This window comes from Pantherophis guttatus, chromosome 16 (genome assembly GCF_059756535.1).
Source record: "Pantherophis guttatus breed Tessera chromosome 16, ASM5975653v1, whole genome shotgun sequence".
NCBI lineage: Eukaryota > Metazoa > Chordata > Lepidosauria > Squamata > Colubridae > Pantherophis > Pantherophis guttatus.
The window spans coordinates 11,913,437-11,938,369 of NC_142078.1; the positions used below are offsets into that span (position 1 = coordinate 11,913,437).

General features: G+C 43.2%; 1 protein-coding gene across 1 annotated transcript in view; it reads right to left on the reverse strand.

Moving 5' to 3' along the window:
- C5 (complement C5) overlaps window positions 1-23,246 on the reverse strand; it is a 53,062-nt gene extending 29,816 nt beyond the window's left edge. The window contains exons 1-22 of the mRNA XM_034416634.3: window positions 23,012-23,246; window positions 21,806-21,998; window positions 21,552-21,720; window positions 20,005-20,075; window positions 18,395-18,486; window positions 17,927-18,009; window positions 17,183-17,273; window positions 16,593-16,698; window positions 15,791-15,917; window positions 14,146-14,261; window positions 12,318-12,518; window positions 11,086-11,289; window positions 10,785-10,994; window positions 9,828-9,977; window positions 8,458-8,587; window positions 7,050-7,112; window positions 5,500-5,700; window positions 4,222-4,306; window positions 3,364-3,440; window positions 2,920-3,059; window positions 1,956-2,189; window positions 1,131-1,191 (exon numbers count right to left, since the gene is read on the reverse strand). Of these exons, the coding sequence (XP_034272525.2) occupies window positions 1,131-1,191; window positions 1,956-2,189; window positions 2,920-3,059; window positions 3,364-3,440; window positions 4,222-4,306; window positions 5,500-5,700; window positions 7,050-7,112; window positions 8,458-8,587; window positions 9,828-9,977; window positions 10,785-10,994; window positions 11,086-11,289; window positions 12,318-12,518; window positions 14,146-14,261; window positions 15,791-15,917; window positions 16,593-16,698; window positions 17,183-17,273; window positions 17,927-18,009; window positions 18,395-18,486; window positions 20,005-20,075; window positions 21,552-21,720; window positions 21,806-21,998; window positions 23,012-23,076 (2,869 nt within the window). The 5' untranslated portion in view covers window positions 23,077-23,246. The remainder of the gene's footprint in view (window positions 1-1,130; window positions 1,192-1,955; window positions 2,190-2,919; window positions 3,060-3,363; window positions 3,441-4,221; window positions 4,307-5,499; window positions 5,701-7,049; window positions 7,113-8,457; window positions 8,588-9,827; window positions 9,978-10,784; window positions 10,995-11,085; window positions 11,290-12,317; window positions 12,519-14,145; window positions 14,262-15,790; window positions 15,918-16,592; window positions 16,699-17,182; window positions 17,274-17,926; window positions 18,010-18,394; window positions 18,487-20,004; window positions 20,076-21,551; window positions 21,721-21,805; window positions 21,999-23,011) is intronic.
- Between the last annotated feature and the right edge of the window lie 1,687 nt (window positions 23,247-24,933).

Here is a 24,933-nt window from a genome sequence, read left to right on the forward strand (position 1 = left end):
AATTCTGCCTTGATTCGTTTCTATTCACGTGGAGTCCTGGCATGTAAATGCATCTTTTCCCTTAAATATAAATTCCCTTTAAAATTTAATATAGAGCAGGGATCAGCAACCCGCAGCTCTGGAGCCGCATGTGGCTCTTTCATCCCTCTGCTGCGGCTCCCTGTTGCTGGTCGGCTCCACAATTGATAGAGACTCTATGGTGGCGAGAAACCAGACTTCCAGTCATCAGAGGAAAAAGGACGCTACACTAGGAGGAGACTATGATGGGGGAACCAGACTTCTGGTCAGTTCCAGAATTGAACGGGGGCTTCCGGTAAGGACCTTTGTGGCTCTTTGAATGTTTAAGATTGCCGACCCCTGATATAGAGGATGCAATGGGGAGGGTTATGTCTCGCGCCCTCTATCACATCTTCCATATTAAATTATAAAGAATGAAATCCTTGGAGCAGGAATTGACTTTTTCTTCCCCTCTGATAAGAGGGCTGACAGCTCCCTGCAACTGGGTGGAATGTTTTTAAAACAGGGGATACATGTCTTGATGTATTTACATGGAAACAAACACTTTCTTCTGCACCCTACAAAACTGGGAAGACAAATCGAGGAATACCCAATAAAAGGATTTATTTATTGAAGTTGGACCTGGCTTTTTCAAAAAGGGAATAAAGAAATGTTGGGGAAACATTCAGCTGTTTGGACAATGTATGCTTGGTGTGTGTTGGAATGTATTTCTATGCAACTACAGTAGTATTCAGCCAGTAGATGGCAGTATTTAAAAGTGGTGATCTTTTGTTCTAAGTAGTTTCCTGTTTCCTATTACAGTAAAAACAGTTGAGCAGTAAAGCACATGGTGACAGTACTCTTTGTTTCCTCTGTGTGGTGATAGATAGATAGATAGATAGATAGATAGATAGATAGATAGATAGATAGATAGATAGATAATTTATAACAATGTTATTTCTGACCAAATACAGTTCTACCATCTTCTCTAGGCCCACTGCAACTCCTAATATTATTGATTGAGACCTGTTCTTTCCTCTTGACTTGAGGGCCCTGATACCAATGAAAGAAAGAAAATAATGAGAGAGAAATGTCTATCTTTTTTTTCCCTCCAATAAACTGAACTGACATACCATAAACACCTTGGGGATCCAGCGTGGCACCGTCATAACTCTCCCTTACAATACCTTCGGGCTAAAACCAAAGAACCAGTCAATAGCAATAGTAATTATATACCACTTCATAGTACTTTACAGCCCTCTCTAAACTGTTTACAGAGTCAACAATATGGGTCATCATTTTGCCGACCTCGGAAGGACGGAAGGCTGAGTCAACCTTCAGCAGTTCAGGATCAAACTCCCAGCAGTGAGCTTAATTAGCCTGCAATAAAACCTATGCCGCTTCAGACAAATGCTTGTCCAACATCTTCTTAAAAACTTCCAGTGTTGGAGCACTCACAACTTCTGGAGGCAAGTTGTTCCACTGATTAATTGTTCTCACCGTCAGGAAATTTCTCCTTAGTTCTAATTTGCTACCCTCCTTGATTAGTTTCCACCCATTGCTTCTTGTCCTGTCCTCAGGTGCTTGGGAAAATAGGTCGAGCCCCTCTTCTTTGTGGCATATATATAAATTTATATTGCGACTGCTTGAGGGCTCCTGGATTGGAGCTGAAAGGCTAAAGGGATGCAGTATGCTCCCTCCCAGATGCTGGGCTAGACTAGGTGCCTCAATAGAAAAACACTTAATATATATATTTGGGGCCCATATATTCCAATACAAACAAAACTGATCAGATTAAACATTATTATTACATTCAATCAATTTATGAAATTCCCATTCCAGAGCTTATGCACTGGAGACAAATTCCTTGCGTGTCCAGTCACACTTGGCCAGTAAAGAATTAAAGGAGATGTGTGGAAAATCCTCCCCTCTATCCAAGACCAAGGTCTCAGCCTTACCACCACTCTTAATGTCCTGACGAGGATTTCCTTGCCCGAGTCGCTGTGAAGTGTGAGGTTGATGCTGAGGAGGCCTAACTCAAGAGGAAGAACTTTAAATGTCTCCACCATAATAGAAGAACTCTGGATGTCCTTCTGGCGGGGAGAGCAGGTGTTGGTCTGTGAACCATCCTTTAAGGTGTTAGTGGCACCAAAGAGGCAGATTCCTTTTTGCACGTTGATCCTCAGGCAAAACTGAAACAGTCACCGTGAAGAATTAGTAGCAGAGGACAATACGCCAGTAGAAACAACACTAAATGGAGCACCAGGGTGCTCGCTTTTTCTTTTAATGATATTACTTTAAAAGAAGAATCTCTTCAAACTTAGGAACTTTAAGACTTGTGGGCTTCAACTCCCTGAATCCCTTAGTCAGCATGTACTGGCTGGTGAATTCTGGAAGTTGAAGCTTACAAGTCTTAAAAGTTCCTAAGTTTCAAGATCCCTGGTTTAAAACAGGCACAATATATTATGTTACTTTGGTAGAGTTGTATTTCTAACAATATAGAGCAGTGCTTCTCATCCTCACAACTTGACATGGCAGATATAACAGGAGGAGGAGAAGGAGAAGGAGAAGGAGAAGGAGAAGGAGAAGGAGAAGGAGAAGGAGAGGAAGGGGAAGGGGAAGGGGAAGGAGAGGAAGGGGAAGAGGAGGAGGAGAAGGAGAAGGAGAAGAGGAAGAGGAAAGAAGAAGGAGAAGGAGAAGGAGAAGGAGAAGGAGAAGGAGAAGGAGAAGGAGAAGGAGAAGGAGAAGGAGAAGGAGAAGGAGAAGGAGAAGGAGAAGGAGAAGGAGAAGGAGAAGGAAAAGGAATCATTATTATTTTCATACAGGAAATTAGTCTAAAGGCCACCTATTTCCAAGAATCTATTGTCGCCCCTGAAAACAAGGAGTGGCTCTTAAGTCACATTTTTTAAACCGCTTGCTTACCCTAGACTTCAATGTGCTGTAATTGTAAATGGTTGCTTTTAATTCTATTTGCTCTCCTCGGACAACGGAGTATGGAATGTGGACATTAACGAAAACATCTTTAATGACTTCCACTTCGAGAGTGTCAGCGACACAGATACCTGTGTGTACCAGACAGAAAAGAAAAGACATGAATAAACTTTCGTTGGTCATATCAGAAGCCTATTTCAATGCTAGCAGGAAGGAAATATTGGAGAGGCTGCCACAGAGAGGAGTAGCTATTTTACAAGGCACCTGACGGCCAGACAAGGAACAATGGATGGAAACTGTACAAGGAGAGATTCGACCTGGAAATAAGAAGAATATAAGAAGATTGTTATAAGAATAACAATCTGTGTGTGTGCCTGGATTTGATTTTTGCAAGAAACTCTGACAAAACCTATATAAATAAATTATTTTACATACCTTTATCCGAAATGCTAACACCTTGTATTTCCCAGGTAGTTAGAGAATCAGGAAGGGTGACCGGCAGATTCTTGGACCTGCGTTTGATATAAAAACAAGAACTGATTTATTAGTTTCAGTGCAGATAGAATCATAGAATCCTACAGCTGGAAGGGACTTCAGAGGCCCCCTAAGAGGCCAAGTGCCAGGGAAATCAGAAAATCCAGGCAGTTCAAAAAAATGAGTATCAAGATTTATTGCAAGCTTGAGCACTCCAATAGAATCTGAGCTACTAACGGTCAAGGGAAATGAGCGGGAGATAAGAAAGGAATTCAAGGTGGGCTGGAGTTAAATCTCTTGCGGGTATGCAGGGACTCAGTGGTGGATTCAAATTTTTTCACTACCGGTTCTGTAGGCGTGGCTTGGTGGGCATGGCTTGGTGGGCGTGACAGGGGAAGGATACTGTAAAATCTCCATTCCCACCCCACTCCAGGGAAAGGACACTGTAAAATCTCCATTCCCTACCCACTCCAGGGGAAGGATACTGTAAAATCTCCATTCCCACCCCACTCCAGGGGAAGGATACTGCAAAATCCCCATTTCTTCCCAATCAGTTGGGACTCGGGAGGCAGAGAATAGATGTGGGCGGAGCCAGTCAGTGGTGGTATTTACCGGTTGTCCAAACTACTCAAAATTTCCACTACCGGTTCTCCAGAACTGGTCAGAATCTGCTGAATCCCACCTCTGTTGTGACTGATGACAAGTTTGACCCCTCTCTCAGGCTCAGCCTGGTCACCTCTACAGCTTTTGTGTGATTATAACACATTTAATAAAGAGATTGAATCACCTCTAAGGAGTCAACATTATTCAATATTGTACCTTTGAACTGGATGGACTTCCCAAAGCCAACTTTCAGGGAAAAAACTTCGGATTTGCGGGGCCACGTCCAATAGAGCGTTAAAGGCTATAAAAAAAAAATTATTGGTCATATCAAAAACACAACATCAGTTAACAAATCAAAATAAAAGGGCTATACAAGTAGTCCTTAATGTACCACCGTTCATTTAGTGACTGTTTGAAGTTACAACACCCCTTAAAAAAGGAACTCAGGACCGTTTTTCACACTTAACAACAGTTGTAGCATCCCCATTGTCACGTGATCAAAATTTGAATGCTTGCCTAGTACTGTATCTAGGAGCCATAGTGGCGCAGTGGTTAGAACTAGTATTGCAGGCTAATTCTGCCGACTGCCAGCAGTTTGATCCTGATTGGCTCACGGTAGACTCAGCCTTCCATCCTTCCGAGGTTGGTAAAACGAGGACCCAGATTGTTGGGGGCAACAGGCTGAATCTGTAAACCACTTAGAGTGGTCTCTAAAGCAGTATATAAGTCTAAGGGCTATTGCTGTTGCCCCATCCATCCATATCTATCTATCTATCTATCTATCTATCTATCTATCTATCTATCTATCTATCTATCTATCTATCTATCCTGACTGTAAACTACTTAGAGAGGGCTGTAAAAGCACTGTGAAGTGGTATATAAGTCTAAGGACTATTGCTGTTGCTCTATCCGTCCATCCATCCATCCATCCATTCACCCATCTATGTCTGTCTGTCTATCTACCTACCTGCCTGCCTGTCTGCCTACTACCTATCTATGCTGATGCTGACTCCGTAAACTGCTTAGAAAGGGCTGTAAAAACACTGTGAAGTGGTATATAAGTCTAAGGGCTACTGTTGTTTTTCTATCTGTCCATCCATGTCTGTCTGTCTGTCTGCCTGCCTGCCTGCCTGCCTGCCTGCCTGCCTGCCTGCCTGCCTATCTATCTATCTATCTATCTATCTATCTATCTATCTATCTATCTATCTATCTATTATCCTGACTGTAAACTGCTTAGAGAGGGCTGTAAAAGCACTGTGAAGCGGTATATAAGTCTAAGGGCTATTGCTATTGCTCTATCCGTCTGTCCGTCCATTCATCCATCCACCCATCTATGTCTGTCTGTCTACCTGACTGCCTACCTACCTACCTGTCTACCTATGCTGATGCTGACTCTGTAAACTGCTTAGAAAGGGCTGTAAAAGCACTGTAAAGTGGTATATAAATCTAAGGGCTATCGCTTTTTCTAGGTAGGTATGCTAGGCGTATACCTACCATTTCTCCCCAGTAGTAGATGCTTGTGCGTATCATTAAGGCGTCTCTTAAAAGCAAACTCGCAGCAAAGCCGGAAGGCGTAAACGCACCTCGCCCCACCCTTAATGCGTTTGATTCTCTGTTGACACGTCTGCGGGAAGGGGTAAGGCTCCGCTCCGATCCGACAGCACTTCTGAATATGCTGGTTTTGAAACTGGGCCACTGAAAGGATGATGTAAAACAAAAACAAAAAGGACAACCGGTGGCTTAGAGCCCTTCAGAATGTTTTGGGTGAGCTGGATAAGAGAAACAGCCGGAACTGAAATATTTCCAAGAGATGGCCAAGAAAAGGAGGAATAAGAAGCTTGCTTTAGTCTTGGATCACGGATGAGTTAATTACCTTACTTTTCAGAGTATAAGTCGCACTTTTTCCCCCTCTAAAAGAGGGTGGAGAAATGTTGGTGCGTTTTATACACCAAATACAGCCTTGTTGGCCTTCCGAAGCCCAGCCCCGCACATCCCGTTTTTGCAAAAAAAAATGGGCCTGCAGAGTGCTCCTGGGGCCTGGGGAGGGCAAAAATGTTTTTTTTTTTCTTGCTTACCTCTTTGAAATCTTGGTGCGTCTTATACACCGGTGCGTCTTATAGTCCGAAAAATACAAATAGTACAGGTAGTTGTCGACTTAACAACAATTCACTTAGTGACTGTTCGATGTTGCAAGGGCACTGAAAAAAAGTGACTTTTTTCTCACTTATGACCGTTGCAGCCTCCCCGTGGTCAGGTGATTTACATTCGGATGCTTGACAACTGACTCACATTTATGACAGTTGCAGCATCTGGGTCAGGGATGAAATGCTCCTGGTTCAGACCGGATCACCTGATCCGGTAGCGATGGCAGTGGGTGGTTCGGAGAACCGGTAGCAAACATCCCTGTCCCCCCTCCATGCCCAGCTGAGCTGCGGGATCATCAGAGGCTTTTTTTTTTATTTTTAAAAACATTTTTTCTACTGAAAAAATGCTTTTAAAAGTAAAAAAAAAAAGCCTCTGATGATCCCGCAGCTCAGCTGGGATCGTCAGAGGCTTTTAAAAGCATTTTTTTTTACAACCTCTTCGGCTGAAGAGGTTGTAGAAAAAATGTTTTTAAAAGAAAAAAAAAGCCTCTGACGATCAGGCAACTCAGCTGGGATCGTCAGAGGCTTTTAAAAGCATTTTTTAAACAACCTCTTCGGCCGAAGAGGTTGTAGAAAAAATGGTTTTAAGAGTTTAAAAAAAAAAAAGTTGGCCACGCCCACCCAGTCACATTACCTCCCCCCCACCAAGCCACGCCCACAGAAACGGTAGTAACAAATTTTACATTTCACCACTGGTCCGGGTGGGTTGGGGGAAGGTATGTGATCTCCTTTTGCGATCTTCTGACAAGTAAAGTCAGCGGGGAAACCGGATTCGCTGAACAACCGTGTTGCTAATTTGAGAACTGAGCAGTGATCCGCTTAACGAATGTGGTGGGGAAAATGGGGCAAGCACCCCAGAGCATCAAGGACCCCCCCCCCATATTTGGATTTACAGCATACCTAGTTTTTCAATGTCCAGCTTGAGGGAACGGGCTGTTCTGATAATCGCCGTGCAAGTTTCATCTGTGGGAGCCGATGAAAGAAAAGAGATCAGTGCCAATCAAAAGCAGCAAAGTTATCCCAGAAGTATACACAATGTACAGCTAGGTAATATCATCAGTGCTGGGGGGGGAGGAGGAGGAGGAGGAGGAGGAGGAGGAGGAGGAGGAGGAGGAGGAGGAGGAGGAGGAGGAGGAGGAGGAGGACGACGACATGGAAGAGAAGGGGGAAATGGAAGAGGAGGAGAGGAGGGAGGAGGGAAAGAAGAAAGGAGAAGAAGAAGGAAGAATGTAAAGGAAGAGGAGGAGGAGGGATGGAGAAAAAGGAGAAGGGGAAGGAGAAAGGAAGAAAGGAGGAGGAAGAGGAGGAGGGCCATAGGGATCCTTGGTGCTCTCTGAGCTTGGTTATTTTCTTGCAGACATTTCATTACCAAACTAAGTGACATCATCAGTGCTAGAAGAAGGGGAGGAGGAGGAAGAGGAAGAGGAGGAGGAAGACATGGAAGAGAAGGGGGAAATGGAAGAGGTTAGGAAAATAGAAGATGGAGGAGAGAGCAGGAAAAGAAGAAAGGAGGAGAAGAAGGAAGAATGTAGAAGAAAAGGAGGAGGAGGAGGGATGGAGAAAGAGGAGAAGGGGAAGGGGAAGGAGAAAGGAAGAAAGGAGAAGGAGGAGGGCCATGGGGGATCCTTGGTGCTCTCTGAGCTTGGTGATTTTCTTGCAGACATTTCATTACCAAACTAAGTGACATCATCACTGCTAGAAGAGGAGGAGGAGGAGGAGGAGGAAGACATGGAAGAAAAGGGGAAAATGGAAGAGGTTAGGAAAATAGAAGATGGAGGAGGGAGTAGGGAAAGAAGAAAGGAGGAGAAGAAGGAAGAATGTAGAAGAAAAGGAGGAGGAGGAGGAGGGATAAAGAAAGAGGAGAAGGGGAAGGGGAAGAAGAAAGGAAGAAAGGAGGAGAAGGAGGAGGAAGACATGGAAGAGAAGGTGAAAATGGAAGAGGTTAGGAAAATAGAAGATGGAGGAGGGAGCAGGGAGCAGGGAAAGAAGAAAAGGAGGAGGAGGGATGGAGAAAGAAGAGAAGCGGAAGGGAAGGAGAATGAAAGAAAGGAAGAGAAGGAGGAGGAGGAGGGCCATGGGGATCCTTGGTGCTCTCTGAGCTTGGTTATTTTCTTGCAGACATTTCATTACCACACTAAGTGATATCATCAGTCTAGAAGGGGGGGAGGAGGAGGAGGAGGAGGAGAGGAGGAGGAGGAGGAGGAGGAGGAGGAGGAAGCAAATTAGAAATCAGATGCTACCCGTCTGCATTTAACGACTGAAGGTTTACGGACAGTTATATCATGGTTAAAAGGAAACATGTCATCACCTTCCTCTCTGGGGTCATCAGCATTGGCGTTGGTGAGAAAGGTGAGGCCGGCCATCCGGAAAACATCTACATTGTTCTCTCCTCCTCCGGCCCCACAGCCCAGATCACTTTTTTCCAGTTTAAGGAGAGCCTGCGGAGTAGGAGACACGTTGGAAGGTGAGATTCCATCCCTTCCATTTCTCACACCCGCGTTCGTCAAAATAATTCACGATGGAACCAGGAGCGCGTGCTAAAGCGAACACAATGGGGGCAGCTCTTCCTATGCCCCCCCCCACATACCACCGCAGGGGTCGTGTTGTCGATCCTTAAGCTTCCCCCTAGCAAAATGGAGTGTGTATTCTTGCTTTCTCCCGATGTTGTGTAAACATTTGGCAATCACTTCAGCAACGTTGGAAAGTTAGGAGAATTAGGTTGGCTCTCCAAGCTTGCTTCAATTGAGTTTCTGAACGTTTCGTGACCGTTCTAGGTAACGTCATCAGCAGGATTTCTGCTAACGCCAACGTTCGGAAACTAACTTGAAACAAGCTTGGGGGAGGTCAACCCTTGCCGAAATCTAAAACCCGAGCTGCCAGTATTTTGTATTATTTCAAAGTTAGAGAATTAGCTAGTCAATTTGTAGGCTGCTCACCCCAAATACGTGACTCCAAAGGACTAAAAATGATTAAAACGACGTCACTTTGTAGGGGTTGGACTAGATGACCTACAAGGTCCCTTCCAACTCTGTTAATCTGAATCGGGATTTTTTTTTTTTTTGATCACCACATTAAGAGATTGTAACAAATCAGCGTACAGGTCTTCCTTGATTTACGACCACCACTGAGCCCCGATTTTTTGTTACTAAGCGAGACCTTGGTTAAGTGAGTTTGTCGACCTTTCGATCGACAAGCTCAGCGTCTTAGCCACTGAGCCATCACGTCCCCTTTAAGGAGGCATGAGGAACGCCAAATGTTTTCCTTTCAGCCTAACTGTCAGGCCTGGAAGCCATCTTTTGCATTGGGCCTTCAGGCCTGCCACATTTAGTGCTGTGGGAAACTGGGAGGGGGGATTGTATGGAGCTGGGGAGATATGTAGTCAAAATAACATTCCTTTCTCAGAGAGTCAAGGACATCTTGCCCTGCACCTGGAGGGATGGAACTGGGAGGCATCTCCAGTTGGGACAGTGCTTGGATTGGACCATGTGATGGACCTGTGGGTGCTGGGCAGGGATCTGGACTTTCCTTTGGGCGAGGAAAACCTGGAAGCTTTCAGATTCGGGTTTTCCCAGATGTGCCAATATGACAGCTCTAATAAAATGGAACTTTTGAGGAACTTCACGCCTCGGAGTCTTCTTTCATTGGGGGTGTTACTTGGAACCCTGACACTGACGTAACTTTTTCCATAGATCTCTGCTTGCTTCCCGTCACTCCATAAATCGCTTTGTCCATGGCTGAAAGAGCCACCAGGGAGTCAAACTCGGAGGTCATGGAAAGTGACACAGCTTCTCCAGGCTGGTAAACTCTTCCGTTTTTCAGGATACGGACCTGCAACGGCGAGAAGGTCAAATGTGACACGGAAAAGGACATTCAAGAGGTCTTCAGGAGATTTTGGAGTTTGGTGGGATACATGTTGTATTTTTCGGAGTATAAGACGCTCCGGAATATAAGATGCACCTTAGTTTTTGGGGAGGAAAATAAGAAAAAAAAATCTGCCTCTGCCTACCAGCATCCATCAATATTCATCTGGCTAGCATTCTGTCAGTGTGTGAGGGAGTTGAGGGCTGTTTGGAAACTGAAACAGTATTTGCTGTGTGAGCAACAAGGAAGGAGACAGCAAGGAGCCTGGGCTTGGCTTAGCTCTGCAGCTCTGAGTCTGTGCTAAAGCTGCAAACTAGTCTGCTGCTCAAAACTGAAACTGAAACTCCTCTCCTCTGCTTGTGTTTTGCTTGGAAAACCTGCTTTTGGTATCGTATATTTTACTTCATGTGTTGGATTATATATAAAGAGAAGTTATTGAATCCTGCTGAATCAGTTACTTGTGCGGGCTCTCTGGATGTGATTGCTGCTGCAAACTCTGACACATCCTTGCAGCAAATAGCGAACAGCCAGGTCAGCTTCAACACATTATTGCAGCCTGATTCAGCACGAGCAGCTGATTGGCAGGTGGATCAGCCTCCTGGAATACCCCCAATCAGCTGTTACAGGCTGCAGGGATTGCCACAGACCATTGCCGCTTCCATGCCTTACGTTTTTGGCTACATTTGGTGTATAAGACTCACCCAAATTTTCACCCTCTTTTAGGGGTTTTTACTCCGCAAAATATGGTATATCCAAAGATGGGGTTCTGCTCACCTCAAGGTTGTTGCCACATTTCTGCTGGACGTTTAACCAGACCGAATCGGCTACCAGCTCTGCGGTTCCTTCTCCCGTGACTATATAATAGACCAGAAGACGGGCTGAAGGGACCATTTCTTTGGTTATATGGAGGGTCAACCCTTGATAAGACAAGCCTTGGATCTTATCCTGAGTCCCGTATTTGATTATTTTCCCTTTGGATAAGATCTAAAAGAAAGGAGGGAAGATGATGACATTCCAGAGCTTCAACCTCTTAGGGACCTCTTAGGGAAAGTTAAATTATGTTTACAAGGCGTACCAGATAGCTGTAGTGTAGTATTTTTTCAATGTAATGGCTTGCCGGGTGTACTTTGAGGTGCACGGTCTCTCCAACCTGGAGGACTCTGTGGTCTGAAGCCCAGTTGATATATAAATAGCTTCCACTGAGAGAAACATAGGATTTGGCCTCATAAGTTTCACTGGCTTGATTCTCTTCGGGTAAAGATTTATCTGCCGTTGTTATCTAAGAAAAAAATCAAAACACAACAGAGGACATGAATGCAGAATAACAGAGTTTGAAGCAGTGGTGAAATCGGAACCGGTTTGCTGGCCGTGCACGCGCACCATGTGCCAAACGCACGCTGCATGCGCAGTGCTGCCGGGCACAAAATGCACGCTGCGTGCGCATGTGCAGTGCGCACCAAAAGGAAGCTTGGGAAGGTAAGTAGAACAGCAAGGGGGGGGATCAGCTGTGCCGCGCGGTTTAGCTTTGCTAGAAACCGCGCGGCACAGCTGATCATCGGAAATACCAGTTCGGAGGAACTGGTAGCTTTTTATCACTACCGGTTTACCCGAACCGGAGCGAACCGGTAGCATTTCACCCCTGGTTTAAAGGGACTTTGGAAGTCTTCTAATCCAACCCTCTGTTCTGGACAAATGGCTGTCCAGTCTCTTCTTAAAAACCTCAAAACATGTTTAGTTTTGTTGGAATTCATCGGTGGAATGTATTTCTATGCAACAACTACTCAGCCAGTAGACGGCAGTGTTTACAAGTTTGGTTCTATGGCGGTGGTGGATTCCAACCAGTGTTACGACCGGTTCTCTTTGCGCTCGCACGTTCTGCGCGATCGCCACGTACATACTCGCTTTGCTCGCACACGCACCGAACTTGCGCGCTGCGCAAGCGCATTAGATTTCTGCGCAGCTAAGGTGCAGCAATCCACTCTGCCGCACCTATCAGCTGGGTTAAAAAGCAACAAATAAAGGTAGGTATAACACGGGGGCGAATGGGCGGGCAGGCCCAGCTCACAGTCATAGAGACGTCACATCATCACCACTACCGGCTCGCCCGAATCTGGCCGAACCAGGAGCAACCCACCACTGATCTATGGTATATATACTCTATGCTCTTTTTTCTCCTGTTACAGTTAAAATAGTTAAGCAGTAAAGCACATGGTGACTGTACTGTTTTGTTTGCTCTATGGTACTATGTAAAAACAGAATTTCTAACCTCCATGGTTCTAGATCAGAGAAAGGAAATATTTCACTCACTTTGAACTCCAATTCTTTGGTGTCGGAAGGAATGTTAACTGTAAAGATAGCTGTTCCATCTCTTGAGCTTGTTAAACCAGACCCAAAGTCTGAGCCTTCTTCGATTAATCTGGTCTCTTCCAGTTGGTCGTTCAAGGCAGTAGCTTTGAGAACCACAGGAACGTTGCCAATCGACATGTCCAACATATCCCTCACCCGCGCCTGTTTACACAAAAATGTTTTGCTTATGATCTAATCTTAACCAACACTGCTCATAATAATAATAATAGAAACCATATCCTTACTATCCTTAGCAACAGGCTATCTTACCTCCACCAAGGTACAAAGCTATGGGCGGTAAGAAAGACTCATAAGTTTACAGCTAAAGTTGTCCTATCTAGATCAGGTTGGGTCAATTTGCCGAACGGATGTTCTTCAATTATTGCATTGAATATTTTTATATCTCAGTTAATAACCTGTGATCACAGGTCCTTACCAAAACAGAAAAACAGAATGACCAAGGACATGCAGGACCAAGGATTGGGCTGACATGCAGTCAACACATTTGTATACCTACTCTTCGTGTCCTGATCAGTACACGTTTGAGGCCCTCATGGCAGTGCGAAAGAATGCAATTAATGCATTCTTTCTAATGCAGAAACTTGCCCAGTTTCTGGGCAAGATTGTTTTAATCTTGTACTTTACATTTTTTTTAAAAAAAAATTGATGTTGTACAGCCTTATTTTAACTGGGATGCGTCTGAAACAAATTTGTCAGCAAATCACTCATCTCTATCTGGATTGATTGATTGATTGATTGATTGATCGCCACATAGCGATGTGGCGCTCCCATGTGAGCCCCCTCCTGCGCGAGCTGCACTGGCTCCCAGTGGTCTTCCGGGTGCGCTTCAAGGTTTTGGTTACCACTTTTAGAGCGCTCCATGGCTCAGGACCAGGGTACTTACGAGACCGCCTTCTGCTACCAGTAGCCTCTCACCGACCAGTTCGCTCCCATAGAGAGGGGCTCCTCAGGGTGCCGTCAGCCAAACAATGTCGACTGGCGGCCCCCAGGGGGAGAGCCTTCTCTGTGGGGGCACCTGCCATCTGGAACGAGCTCCCCCCCAGAGATACGGAGGATCCAAGACTTACGCATCTTCCGCCACGCCCTAAAAACGTTTTTATTCCAACAGGCTGGTCTGGCCTACCTCTCCCTTTAAATTGGCTTTTAAATTGGCTTTTAAATGTTTTTTAGATAAATTGGATGTTTTAATTTGTTTTTTGAGCCTAAATTATTTAATCTGTTTTTAATAGTTTTTAACTTTTGTATGTCTCTGTATTTTATTTTGGCTGTTCACCGCCCTGAGTCCTTTGGGAGTAGGGCGGTATACAAATATGATAAATAAATAAATAAATAAATAAATAAATAAATAAATAAATAAATAAATAAAAATATTTATTATTTCTATTTATATGCCGCCCTTCTCTGAAGACTCAGGGCGGCTTACAATGCACTTATAGCAATAGCCTTCATTCTTTTGTATATACCTGCTTAGTAGGACTTTTGGCCCCCCCATAAGCGGTGTTTCTACAAAGTCAGCTTATTGCCCCCACAATCCGGGTCCTCAATTTATCTACCTCGGAAGGATGGAAGGCTGAGTCAACCTTGAGCCTGGTGAGATTTGAACTTGCACTAATTGCAGGCAGCTGGCAGCTAAGTGCTACATAACAGCACTTAGTCCGCTGCGCCACCAAGGCTCTTGTATTCTGGCAGGTGAGAAATCTCACAAGAGAAAACCACAAAAGGTGAGCGAAGCAGGACCCAACTGAGAACTTCATCGGGTTTGACTCACCTTAATGAAATAAGGAAGTCCGGGTTTCACAAAAAGAGGCGTGGCAATCAAATCCAACTTGTAAGGGGACAAGGTGTATTTAATGGTGGTCAGTTCAGCATCTTCACTGTGGCCATCTGTCAGAAGAAAGGATTGGATGCTTTCAGTTAAAGAAATATTGCTTTTCCTTTGACCAGGAAAAAATCTCCTTTATTTACTGAACAGGTCTGAAGGACTCTGATGATGTAGAATGCAAACAAAAGGGGGGAAAAACCAAATGTGATATTAAAGTCTAATGAATGCCCTAATTCAGTGGTGAAATTCAAATTTCCTTTTACTACCGGTTCTGTGGGCGTGGCTTGGTGGGCGTGGCTTGGTGAGCATGGCAGGGGAAGGATACTGCAAAATCTCCATTCCCAGCCCACTCCAGGGGAAGGATATTGCAAAATCTCCATTCCCACTCCACTCTGGGGCCAGCCAGAGGTGGTATTTGCCGGTTCTCTGAACTACTCAAAATTTCCGCTACCGGTTCTCCAGAACCTGTCAGAACCTGCTGGATTTCACCCCTGCCCTAATTAATTCCCACAACTCTATCAAATAATTTACTAAGACTGTATTACTATTATTCTTCCCTTCCTTCCTGGTATCTATCTCTTCCCCTTTATTACTATAACCATGTTGCTTGTATCTTTCAATTTATATTGTTTTTACTTGTTTCCTAGTATGATTTGATAGCTTATTAGTAACCTTTACTATCACTAAGTGTTGTATCGTTTTATTCTTGAAAAATGTATTTTATTCTCCTTATGTACACTGAGAGCATATGCACCTAAAACAAATTCCTTGTGTGTCCAATCACACTTGGCCAATAAAGAATTCTATTCTATTAATTAATCAGCTGGGGTGAAAGGTTTATGGAAATAAAACTCATGTGTTACATGAGCCGTGGTGGTGCAGTGGTTAGAAGGCAGTATTGCAGGCTAACTCACTGCCCACTGCCACCAGTTCAATCCTGACTGGCTCCAGGTTGGCTCAGCCTTCCATCCTTCCAAGATCAGTAAAATGAGGACCCAGATTGTTGGGGGCAAAATGTTGGCTCTGTAAATCGCTTAGAGAAGGCTGTAAAGCATTGTGAAGTGGTATATAAGTCTAAGTACTACTGTGATGGATGGATGGATGGATGGATGATGGATGGATGGATGGATAGATAGATAGATAGATAGATAGATAGATAGATAGATAGATAGATAATTGAGAAAGAGAGGAATGGATGAATGGGTGGAGATTGATAGATGATTGAGGGAGAAAGAAAGAGAGAGAGAGAGAGAGAAAGATGATGGATGGATGGATGGATGGATGGATAGATAGATAGATAATTGAGAAAGAGAGGGATGGATGAATGGATGGAGATTGATAGATGATTGAGGGAGAAAAAGAAAGAGAGAAAGATGATGGATGGATGGATGGATGGATAGAAAGAAAGAAAAAGAAAGAAAGATAGATAGATAGATAGATAGATAGATAGATAGATAGATAATTGAGAGAGAGAGAAATAGGTGATGGATGGATGGATGGATGGATGGATGGATGGATGGATGGATGGATGGAATAAAGATAGATAAGTAGACAGACAGACAGACAGACAGACAGACAGACAGACAATTACCTCTGGTCTCCAGCACTGAAGCTGCGATATAGAGGGTGGCCCCATCGATATCTGAGAGCTCACTGTATCCCAATTCACGGATAGCTATTTGGCTATTAAAATAAAGCACCCCAACACCTTCGTCCATCTGAAGATTAGGAACAAGGCAAGAAATTAGCAGTCTGTTGCGGTCTTGAACCCAGTGATTTTGGATACAGACAGTGGGTTTCCTCCTTTATTGGTGTAAAATCTGGTCTGGAAGCTACCTAAGTTGAACTGGGCAAAATGTTTGGGGCTTGTGAACTGCAGATAACCCATATCTACATCAGAGGCAGAGAGGTTTTTCCTGCCCAGAGATAACAAACAGCCTTCGCGCTCATATTTAGACACAATAAAGCCTTGAAAATGCCATGTGAGAAGATCTGGGTTGCATCCAAGTGTCATGTTCCCTAATTGGTCCTGCTTCACTTTACGATTAGTAGGCAGAAGGTGTCAGTCTCAAAACAGATTTAATTGGCGCCTTCTTCTGTGTGTTTTTTTTTTTTTTAAAAAACCTGGTCCATATTATTTATAAACAGTTCCAATGTAAAGTGACACAGCTCTGCTAACAAACATTTTATTCTATGGAGAACAAATCACGTACGGAGAAGACGTGGATTTTTAGAGCTAAATTTCTGTTCCAAATGTTGTCTTATGACTGTGACATTCAAAGTAGAAACCTAGATGTCGCCCCCTCCCCTTGCCAAGATAAACCTAGAACCCTGAATCTAGAACAGGGAAGAGGCTTGATGGAGGGGGGAAGGTGGTCTCATTCCAGGCTTACGTGAACTTGACGCAACGATTTGGGTAACATGTTCTTTTGGGATCCTTGAACGATTCCAAAGCGGACGTAAACTTCGGCTTCGCTCAGCTTCTTCTTGTAAAAATACCTTGAAGGCAGAGACCAAAGCAACACAAACATCAGAATAACAGAATTGGAAGGGATCATTTAGTCCAAGCAGGAGAACCTACACCATTTCTGACAGATGGCAGTCCAGTCTCTTCTTGAAAGCTTCCAGGGATGAAGCTCCCACAACTTCTGATGGGAACGATCATTGGTTGATTGTTCTCAGTGTCAAAAAATTTCTCCTCATTTCTAGGTTGAATCTCTCCTTGATCAGTTTCCATCCATTGTTTTTTGCCCTGCCTTCAGGTCCCTTGGGAAATAGCTTGACCCCCTCCTCTCTATGGCAGCCCCTCAAATATTGGAAGACTGCTATCATGTCTCCCCTGGTCCTTCTCTTCACTAGACTAGCCATGCTCAGTGCCTGCAACCATTCATTGTATGTTTTAGCCGCCAGTCCCCTAAATCATCTTGGTTGCTCTTCTCTGCACTCTTTCTAGAAACTCATAAAATTGACAATCTGGTCTTACCGAGCAATGATAGTAATCTTGAAGCGTTCGAAATGGTTAGAGCTAATAAAGCTGTTTTCTGGAATAATTTCAACCGAAAATCTTGGCATGGCTGAAATGTAAAAGAAAAGACAGTTCCTTCCTAACAGTTCAATGACAATATATATATACACACACACATACACACATACATTTTCTACAGAAGATATTTATTTATTTATTTTAATTTAATTTGTATACCGCCCTACTCCCGAAGGACTCAGGGCGGTGAACAGGCACAAAATAAAACATGTAAAATACAAAAATTAAGAGCAGAAATAAAATCGAATTAAATCAATTTAGCCCAAGACAAATTTAAAACCCCAGGTTAAGAACAAATTAAAATTTACATTAAAAAAGAATATCTTTTTTTATCTGCTGGGCCCTGAGAAATGTATATGATGGAAAATGCTTCTCACTATAGATTAAAATGGTAAAGATTTGACATTTTACATGGGGAATTCAGCTTCTGTTGCTTCCAAGCAACATCAGCTGACAGTCATAATATTTAACTCCAAGTTTTATCTCTCAAACTGCCCCAGCTGAGTCAAATGCCTTCAGCACAGCCACTTTTTCTGCCTTGACCCACCTCACAGGGTTGTTGTGGGCAAAATAGAAGGCAGAAATATTAGGCACGATCACCACTGGGATATTGGGATAAAATATATAATAATACTCATGGCATGAATATGTGTAGTAATAACCCAGTAAAATCATCAAGATTACCATATTTTTTCACTTGAAACTCTGCTACGGCAGAGGTTGTGAATTCTTTATCATACTTGGCTTTAATGGTCCAAATACCAAACCTAAAAAAAAAAAATAATAACAAGACATCCCATAATGCAGTTAAATAATTGTAGATCTTTAAATAGTCTTTTCTTTTTGGTAGGTCTGATTATTTCTCTGCTCCAAAATACATAGATGAGGTGCTGGAATATAAAATCTAATGCTTTGCTGCCATCGTGTGGCCATTTAAATGCATGGCAGCCCGGATTTTAAATAATTTTATTTAAATAATAATAATAAATAATAAATAACAATTTTCACCTTCTGTTCATTTTCTTAATTGGATGCAGGAATCTGCATACCTACAAATTTGTTTCCATAGTATTTCACTGCTGTGTTTGTACATTTCGCTTGCAAACTAATATTTAATTCAAGGTATTGTATTGAAAATGTAAACAGATTTACTTAGGATATGGAGGAATTTTGAATTCAGGAAACGAGACGATTCCGGTAGCATCTACTTCACGTATGATGTCCACTTCTACTTTATCTGGGTCCTTCATGGGAGACAAAAGAGCACTTTGAAAAAAAGCACAAGATATTTGTGGAGCTTTATTGAGAGTTGACGTATTATTCATTTCTGTTCGGATGTAGAACGTCTTTTTAAAAATGCCATGGACGCCCAAATCCTTAAACTTCAGCAAATTACATTTAATAATCTTTAGTATGTTTCCAGCCTTAGTCTCCGATTCCCTTTTATCTATAAATAATGATCCACAATCTGAAAAGGAGGGACTGCTAGTGAAGATGTCGCTTTGGTAGGAAGGAGATTTTTATCCCTAAAAGTTGCTTTTTCAAAAGGCAGATGGATTTTCCAGTTACCATCACGATAGAAGAAGATTTTTGGGTGAGAAGCAAAATGTCTCGTCTCGTCTCGTCTTGTCTTGTCTTACTTTACTTTACTTACTTTACTTTGTCTTACTTTACTTTGTCTTACTTTATTGTCATTGCACCTCATACAACAAAATTAAATGCCATCTTCAGTGTACATTATACATAAAAAATAAACACACCTCCTCCACATTCTATACAGTTGAATTGAAAACCCCTGATATTGCATTAATATTGCAGTATACAGTAGAATTCAATATAGTTACTGCCCTGGGATAGAAGCTGTTTTTCAGCCTATTTGTCCTTGTTTTTATTTTATATTTTATATTTATTTTTTTATTTTATTTCGAATTTATATACCGCACCTTCTCCCGAGGGACTCAGGGCGGTGTACAGCCAGATAAAAACATACAATACAAACATTAAAAACAATTAAAAAGATATATATATATTAATTTGGCCCCAATTTAAGATAACAAGCCAATTAAAAATATTTTAAAATATGTTAAAAAATATGTTAAGCCAGCCCGGCTTGCTGAAAAAAAGAAAGTTTTAAGGGCACGGCGGAAGGCACCGAGGTCCTATTGTCCTGTACCGTCTGCCAGATGGTAATAGTTCAAAAAAAAAAATGGGTGCCCAGAGTGAGATGGATCTTTAAGAATGTTTTGAATTTTCCTAAGACAGTGGGAGCTATAAAGCTTTTCCAAAGAGGAGAGAGGGCAGCCAATGATCCTCTGGGCAATGACGTTGACCCTCTGGAGCGCTATCCTATCTGCCACTGCGCAATTGTCAAACCATACACATGTAGTAAGTTAAAATATTCTCTGTGGTGCAGCGGTAGAAGCTCACCAGCAGTTTTCCATTCAGTTGTTGTTTCCTGAGAAGTCTCAGGTAGTATAATGTCTACTGGGCCCTTTTGACCAGTGCTGCAATGTGAGGTCAGGTCCTCTTTTTATGATAACACCCAGAAACTTAAAACTGGCCACTTGCTCCACTCGGTTTCCATTTCTTGTCTTCAAGGAAAAACAAAGAAAGTTTTGAAAAAGCATCTCTGGGACAGCCATGACTTGGATGACTGAGAAGCTCCATAGATATTAAGCAGTTATTATTTCTTTTTACCATATATATTGTCCTGTTTGGCTTAGGCTTAAAATGTAAATAAAGGCACGCTAAGATGAACTAACCACAAATGTTAAGACAGCTGCACGCCGAGCTGGCCTCAGTTCTTCATTCAGCGAGTAGACTCGGACTTTCACTGTAAAGATAATTCGAAATGACATTTAATTTTAATTAGCTGCAACCCATATGAGCAATTCCTGAAGTCTGCAGATATGTCAGATTCAGGCATCCTCATCAAAGGAGTTTCTGGAGGGAAGGAAAAGCAGAAATGCCTCTTCTGTAAAGGATTAAGACAGATGTGTTTGCTTTAAAGGGACGCGGTGGCTCAGCGGCTAAGACGCCGAGCTTGTCGATCGAAAGGTCGGCAGTTCAGCGGTTCGAATCCCTATTGCCACAGGGGTGAGCTCCCGTGACTTGTCCCAGCTTCTGCCAACCTAGCAGTTCGAAAGCAGGTAAATAAAATGCAAGTAGAAAAATAGGGACCACTCACCTCCATTCTGTTGCCGAGACTCCATCCCGTAAGGGATTATGTGGTCGTTAAAAGAGGATGACTAAATGAACTGTTGTTAAGTCGAGGACTTCCTGTAACTGCTGATTGATATTTAGTTTGTTGAATTGATTTGGCCATCAAGACTTTCTCTATAATGGGTCTCTAATTCCATATTTGGAGGAATAGCTTCTAATATCTCCACCTTCTAGTAAGAAGCTGTTTTCACTAGGCTTCTGTTGCTCATATGGAGTTGCAAAGAGTTTCACTCTTGGATTTTATACAGGATCATACTTGATCCTAAAGAGAAAGCAGCTAATTGGAAGAAAATATTACAAAACTCCAAATGCTTGTAAAAGAGAAGAGGCGACGTGAAACTTTGGCGCCATCTTTTTTAGATTACGTTTTTAATCTGTCAAAGGGATCATAAAAGTTGGAGTGGTGCGGTGGCCTAGAGGTGGAGCGCTCACCTCAGAACCAGGAGGCTGTGAGTTCGATCCTAGGTAGAGGCAGATATTTCTCTCTCTCTGGGCACAATGAGGATACATCTGCTGAACAAAACTCCGCATTGGCAACAGGAAAGGCATCCGGCCATTAAAACACTCCGCTTGCTCCATTCAGTTACCCAGACTCCACCCCGCAAGGGATTATGGAGCCGTTAAAAGCTGATGATGAAAGGGATTATAAAGTTCTCAGCTTCCCGTTCTTAATCATCATGTGGATTTGGTTTTTGTTGAATTAAGATAATCTAGAACTGGGACTTAAGGAGCCTGGTGGTGCAGTGGACTAAACTACTGTTAAAGTAGTATTTAGCTGCCAGCTGCCTGCAATTACTGCGAGTTCAAATCTCACCAGGCTCAAGGTTGACTCAGCCTTCCATCCTTCCGAGGTAGGTAAAATGAGGACCCAGTTTATGGGGGCAATAAGCTGACTTTGTATAAAAAAGAACACCGCTTGGGGGGGGGGCAAAAGCCCTACTAAGCAGGTATATACAAAAGTATGAAGGCTATTGCTTAAAAGCATTGTAAGCTGCCCTGAGTCTCCGGAGAAGGGCGGCATATAAATCAAACTAATAAAATAATAATAATAAAATAAATAAAAGCAAGACGAAGGAAAAGAACTTACCTGATTGATCTGGAGTGTAAATAGGCTTGTCAGTCTGGATGAATAAAAACCCATTATCGTACGTAAGCGGCATTTTCTTCTGTCTTGTAAAATGGGGCGAAGTTGCTTCAAGATATACAGATTCCACCCGTGTCTGGGGATCATTGGTCCTTAAATCCTTTGGCTGAACCTAGATTTGGGGTGGAAATGCTTTTAAATACAAGCAGGATGGCACAACCCAACTTAAAGCGGGTCAGCTGTGCTCTATTACGTACCGTTAAGATGACAGAGCCTTGGAAAAGGTTGGCTGGAGTCAGTTGGATGGTACCAAAGGCATAGGTAATTGTTTTATCTGGGTAGCTTTTAATAGAGATGGTGGTGGAGAATTCTTGGGTGTAGCCATAGGCTTGAATTACCACTTGCTCAGAGGCTCCAACACGGATAAATTTAGGGGCTGAAATAACATACCTGCAACAGAAAGACATTATCACCGTTTCGATCCATTATGTCTTACAGAAGGCATTACCATCAGAATAACAGAGTTGGAAGGGACCTTGGAGGTCTTCTAGTCCAACCCACAGCTCAAGCAGGAGATCCTATACCCGTGATGGCGAACCTATGGCACGCGTGCCACAGGCGGCATGTGGAGCCATGTTGCCTGGCACGCCAGCTCAGCTCCGGTGCACATGCGTCGGAGTCTCTGGAGGCTGGGGACAGCAAAAAAGTCACTTCCTGTCCAACCAGAAGTTGGGAAACGGGCTGTTTCGGGCCTCTGATGGGGTGGGGAAGGCTGTTTTCACCCTCCCCAGATGCATAGAGAGGATCTGGAACCAGGTGAGAAAGAAAAACGGACCTACCGGGCCATCGTGTGCTAGGAGCAGAGGGAAGGAGGGTTGCATCTGCGGGGCAGGGTGCATAGAATTATGGGTGTGGGCACACGTGCCCGCGAACCTCCCCTGCCTCCCCCTTCCTGGCACGCGATAGCAAAAAGGTTAGCCATCACTGGTATAGGGACTCCTGCTTGAGCTGTGGGTTGGACTAGAAGACCTCCAAGGGCCCTTCCAACTCTGTTATTCTGTTAACGTGCCTCACAATTTCAGCCTTGCATTTCCAAACAGCTTCTAAAATAGAACTATATTTTAAAAAAGCCCCTAGTGAGTGTTGAAGTTGGCTAACTTAGGGAGGAAATTTGGTCATTTGTTAGCCTCGCAAAGTAGACACCCAGGGAAATGAAAGCTTTCTCAACAACTTATCGGACTAAGAAACTGTTACAGGAGGTTTCAAAACTCAAAATCAGAAGCCGTAACTCAGATCAATATTTGCATAAAGCCACAAATGGGTAGAGGTCAGATTTTATCGTGTTTGCATCAAATCTACTCTAATTATGCAAGTTAATCCTCAGGTTAAGTCCTGTTTTAATTAACCCTTCCCAGCAATTAAGCTTGGTCTAATTCTGACATCCCTTTGCAGCAACTACTTACGTTTGATCCTGAGCCAATCCTGTTTCATAAAGCATCAAAAATAAGAAAATGCCTAGATAAATCATGTCTGCATAGACTGGGCAAACCAAGCTCTGAATGTCCTTGTCTTAACTCCCCTCGATGAAATTTGTGAGCAAATTGATCGAGAAGTTAATCATTCATCAAAGAGTATATTTAGTTCCTTATAGGAAAAACAATTCCCCTTTTCTATTCGGAAAAATGAAAGGGAACTGATTATATTACTGGTTGCGTAGTTGTGAACCGCCCAGAATCATACTGAGATGGGCGGTGTCTAAATAAACAAAACAAAACAAATATAAACTAGATAGTTCTATTGTCTAAGATGAGATACTCTTCAGCCTCCCCTTGAATTTATAACTCAAACTCAAAAGGTTTAGGTAATCAGGCAAAGCCTTTCCAATTAGAAAGATTGACAGGGATTTCTTGAAATGTGCTTTTTATTTTTGCCTCTTGTTTGTTTGTCAGACACTAAAGCAGGGGTGAAATCCAGCAGGTTCTGACAGGTTCGGGAGAACCGGTAGCGGAAATTTTGAGCAGTTCGGAGAACCGGCAAATACCACCTCTGGCTGGCCCAGGAGTGGCGAGGGAATGGGGATTTTGCAGTATCCTTCCCACAGGAGTGGGGAGGGAATGGGGATTTTGCAGTATCCTTCCCTTGGAGTGGGGTGGGAATGGGGATTTTGCAGTATCCTTCCCCTGGAGTGGGGTGGGAATGGAAATTTTGCAATATCCTTCCCACAGGAGTGGGGAGAGAATGGGGATTTTGCAGTATCCTTCCCTTGGAGTGGGGAGGGAATGGGGATTTTGCAGTATCCTTCCCCAGGAGTGGGGAGGGAATGGGGATTTTGCAGTATCCTTCCCCTGAAGTGGGGTGGGAATGGAGATTTTGCAATATCCTTCCCCCAGGAGTGGGGAGAGAATGGGGATTCTGCAGTATCCTTCCCCTGCCATGCCCACCAAGCCATGCCCACAGAACCGGTAGTAAAAAAAAATGTGGATTTCACCACTGCACTAAAACATTTTTTTAAAAAAAAGACATGTCTCTGGAGATATTCGATCATCCATGTCATGATTGTCCCAACAGGTGCTTTTCCAAAAAACCGCTGGACTTTCTTTCTTTGTTTGTTTGTTTTTTTCCTTTGAAAACATTTCGCTAACTCAAGTTAGAACTGAAGAAGCTTCTTGGATGAGAAGCAAAACATGTGCTAAGGGGGAAAAAAATCAAAGTCCAGTTGTCTTTTTTGGGGGAAAAAAAAGCACCTTTGGGGTTATTTATTTACTTTTTTTTTTTAATTTGATTTATATGCCGCCCTTCTCCGGAGACTCAGGGCGGCTTACAATGTGCTCAGCAATAGCCTTCATCCTTTTGTATATTTATACAAAGTCAGCTTATTGCCCCCACAAACTGGGTCCTCATTTCACCTATCTTGGAAAGGATGGAAGGCTGAGTCAACCTTGATCCTGGTGAGATTCGAACCTGCAGTAATTGCAGACAGCTGGTGTTAATCACAATGCTATCAGTCTGCTGAGCCACCAGGCCCAAGTACTTACTTACTTATTTACTTACTTACTTATTCATTTATTTATTTATTTAGTCAAACATGTACGAGATAACAGGTATAAGCATAAACATGGATATGAATACAGGAAATAGTCAGTTGACGCCATCGCTGACTATTGGGGGCAAATCATTGGCCCCCACGGAGAGGGCTCGCAACTTGGGCGTCCTCCTGGATTCATTACTGTCTTTAGAAGAGCACTTGACGGCCGTGACCGGGAGGATTTTCCATCAGGTCCGCCTGATTCGCCAATTGCGTCCCTTTCTGGATCGGGACTCCTTAAACATGGTCACTCATGCCCTCGTCACTTCCCGCCTGGACTATTGCAACGCTCTCTACATG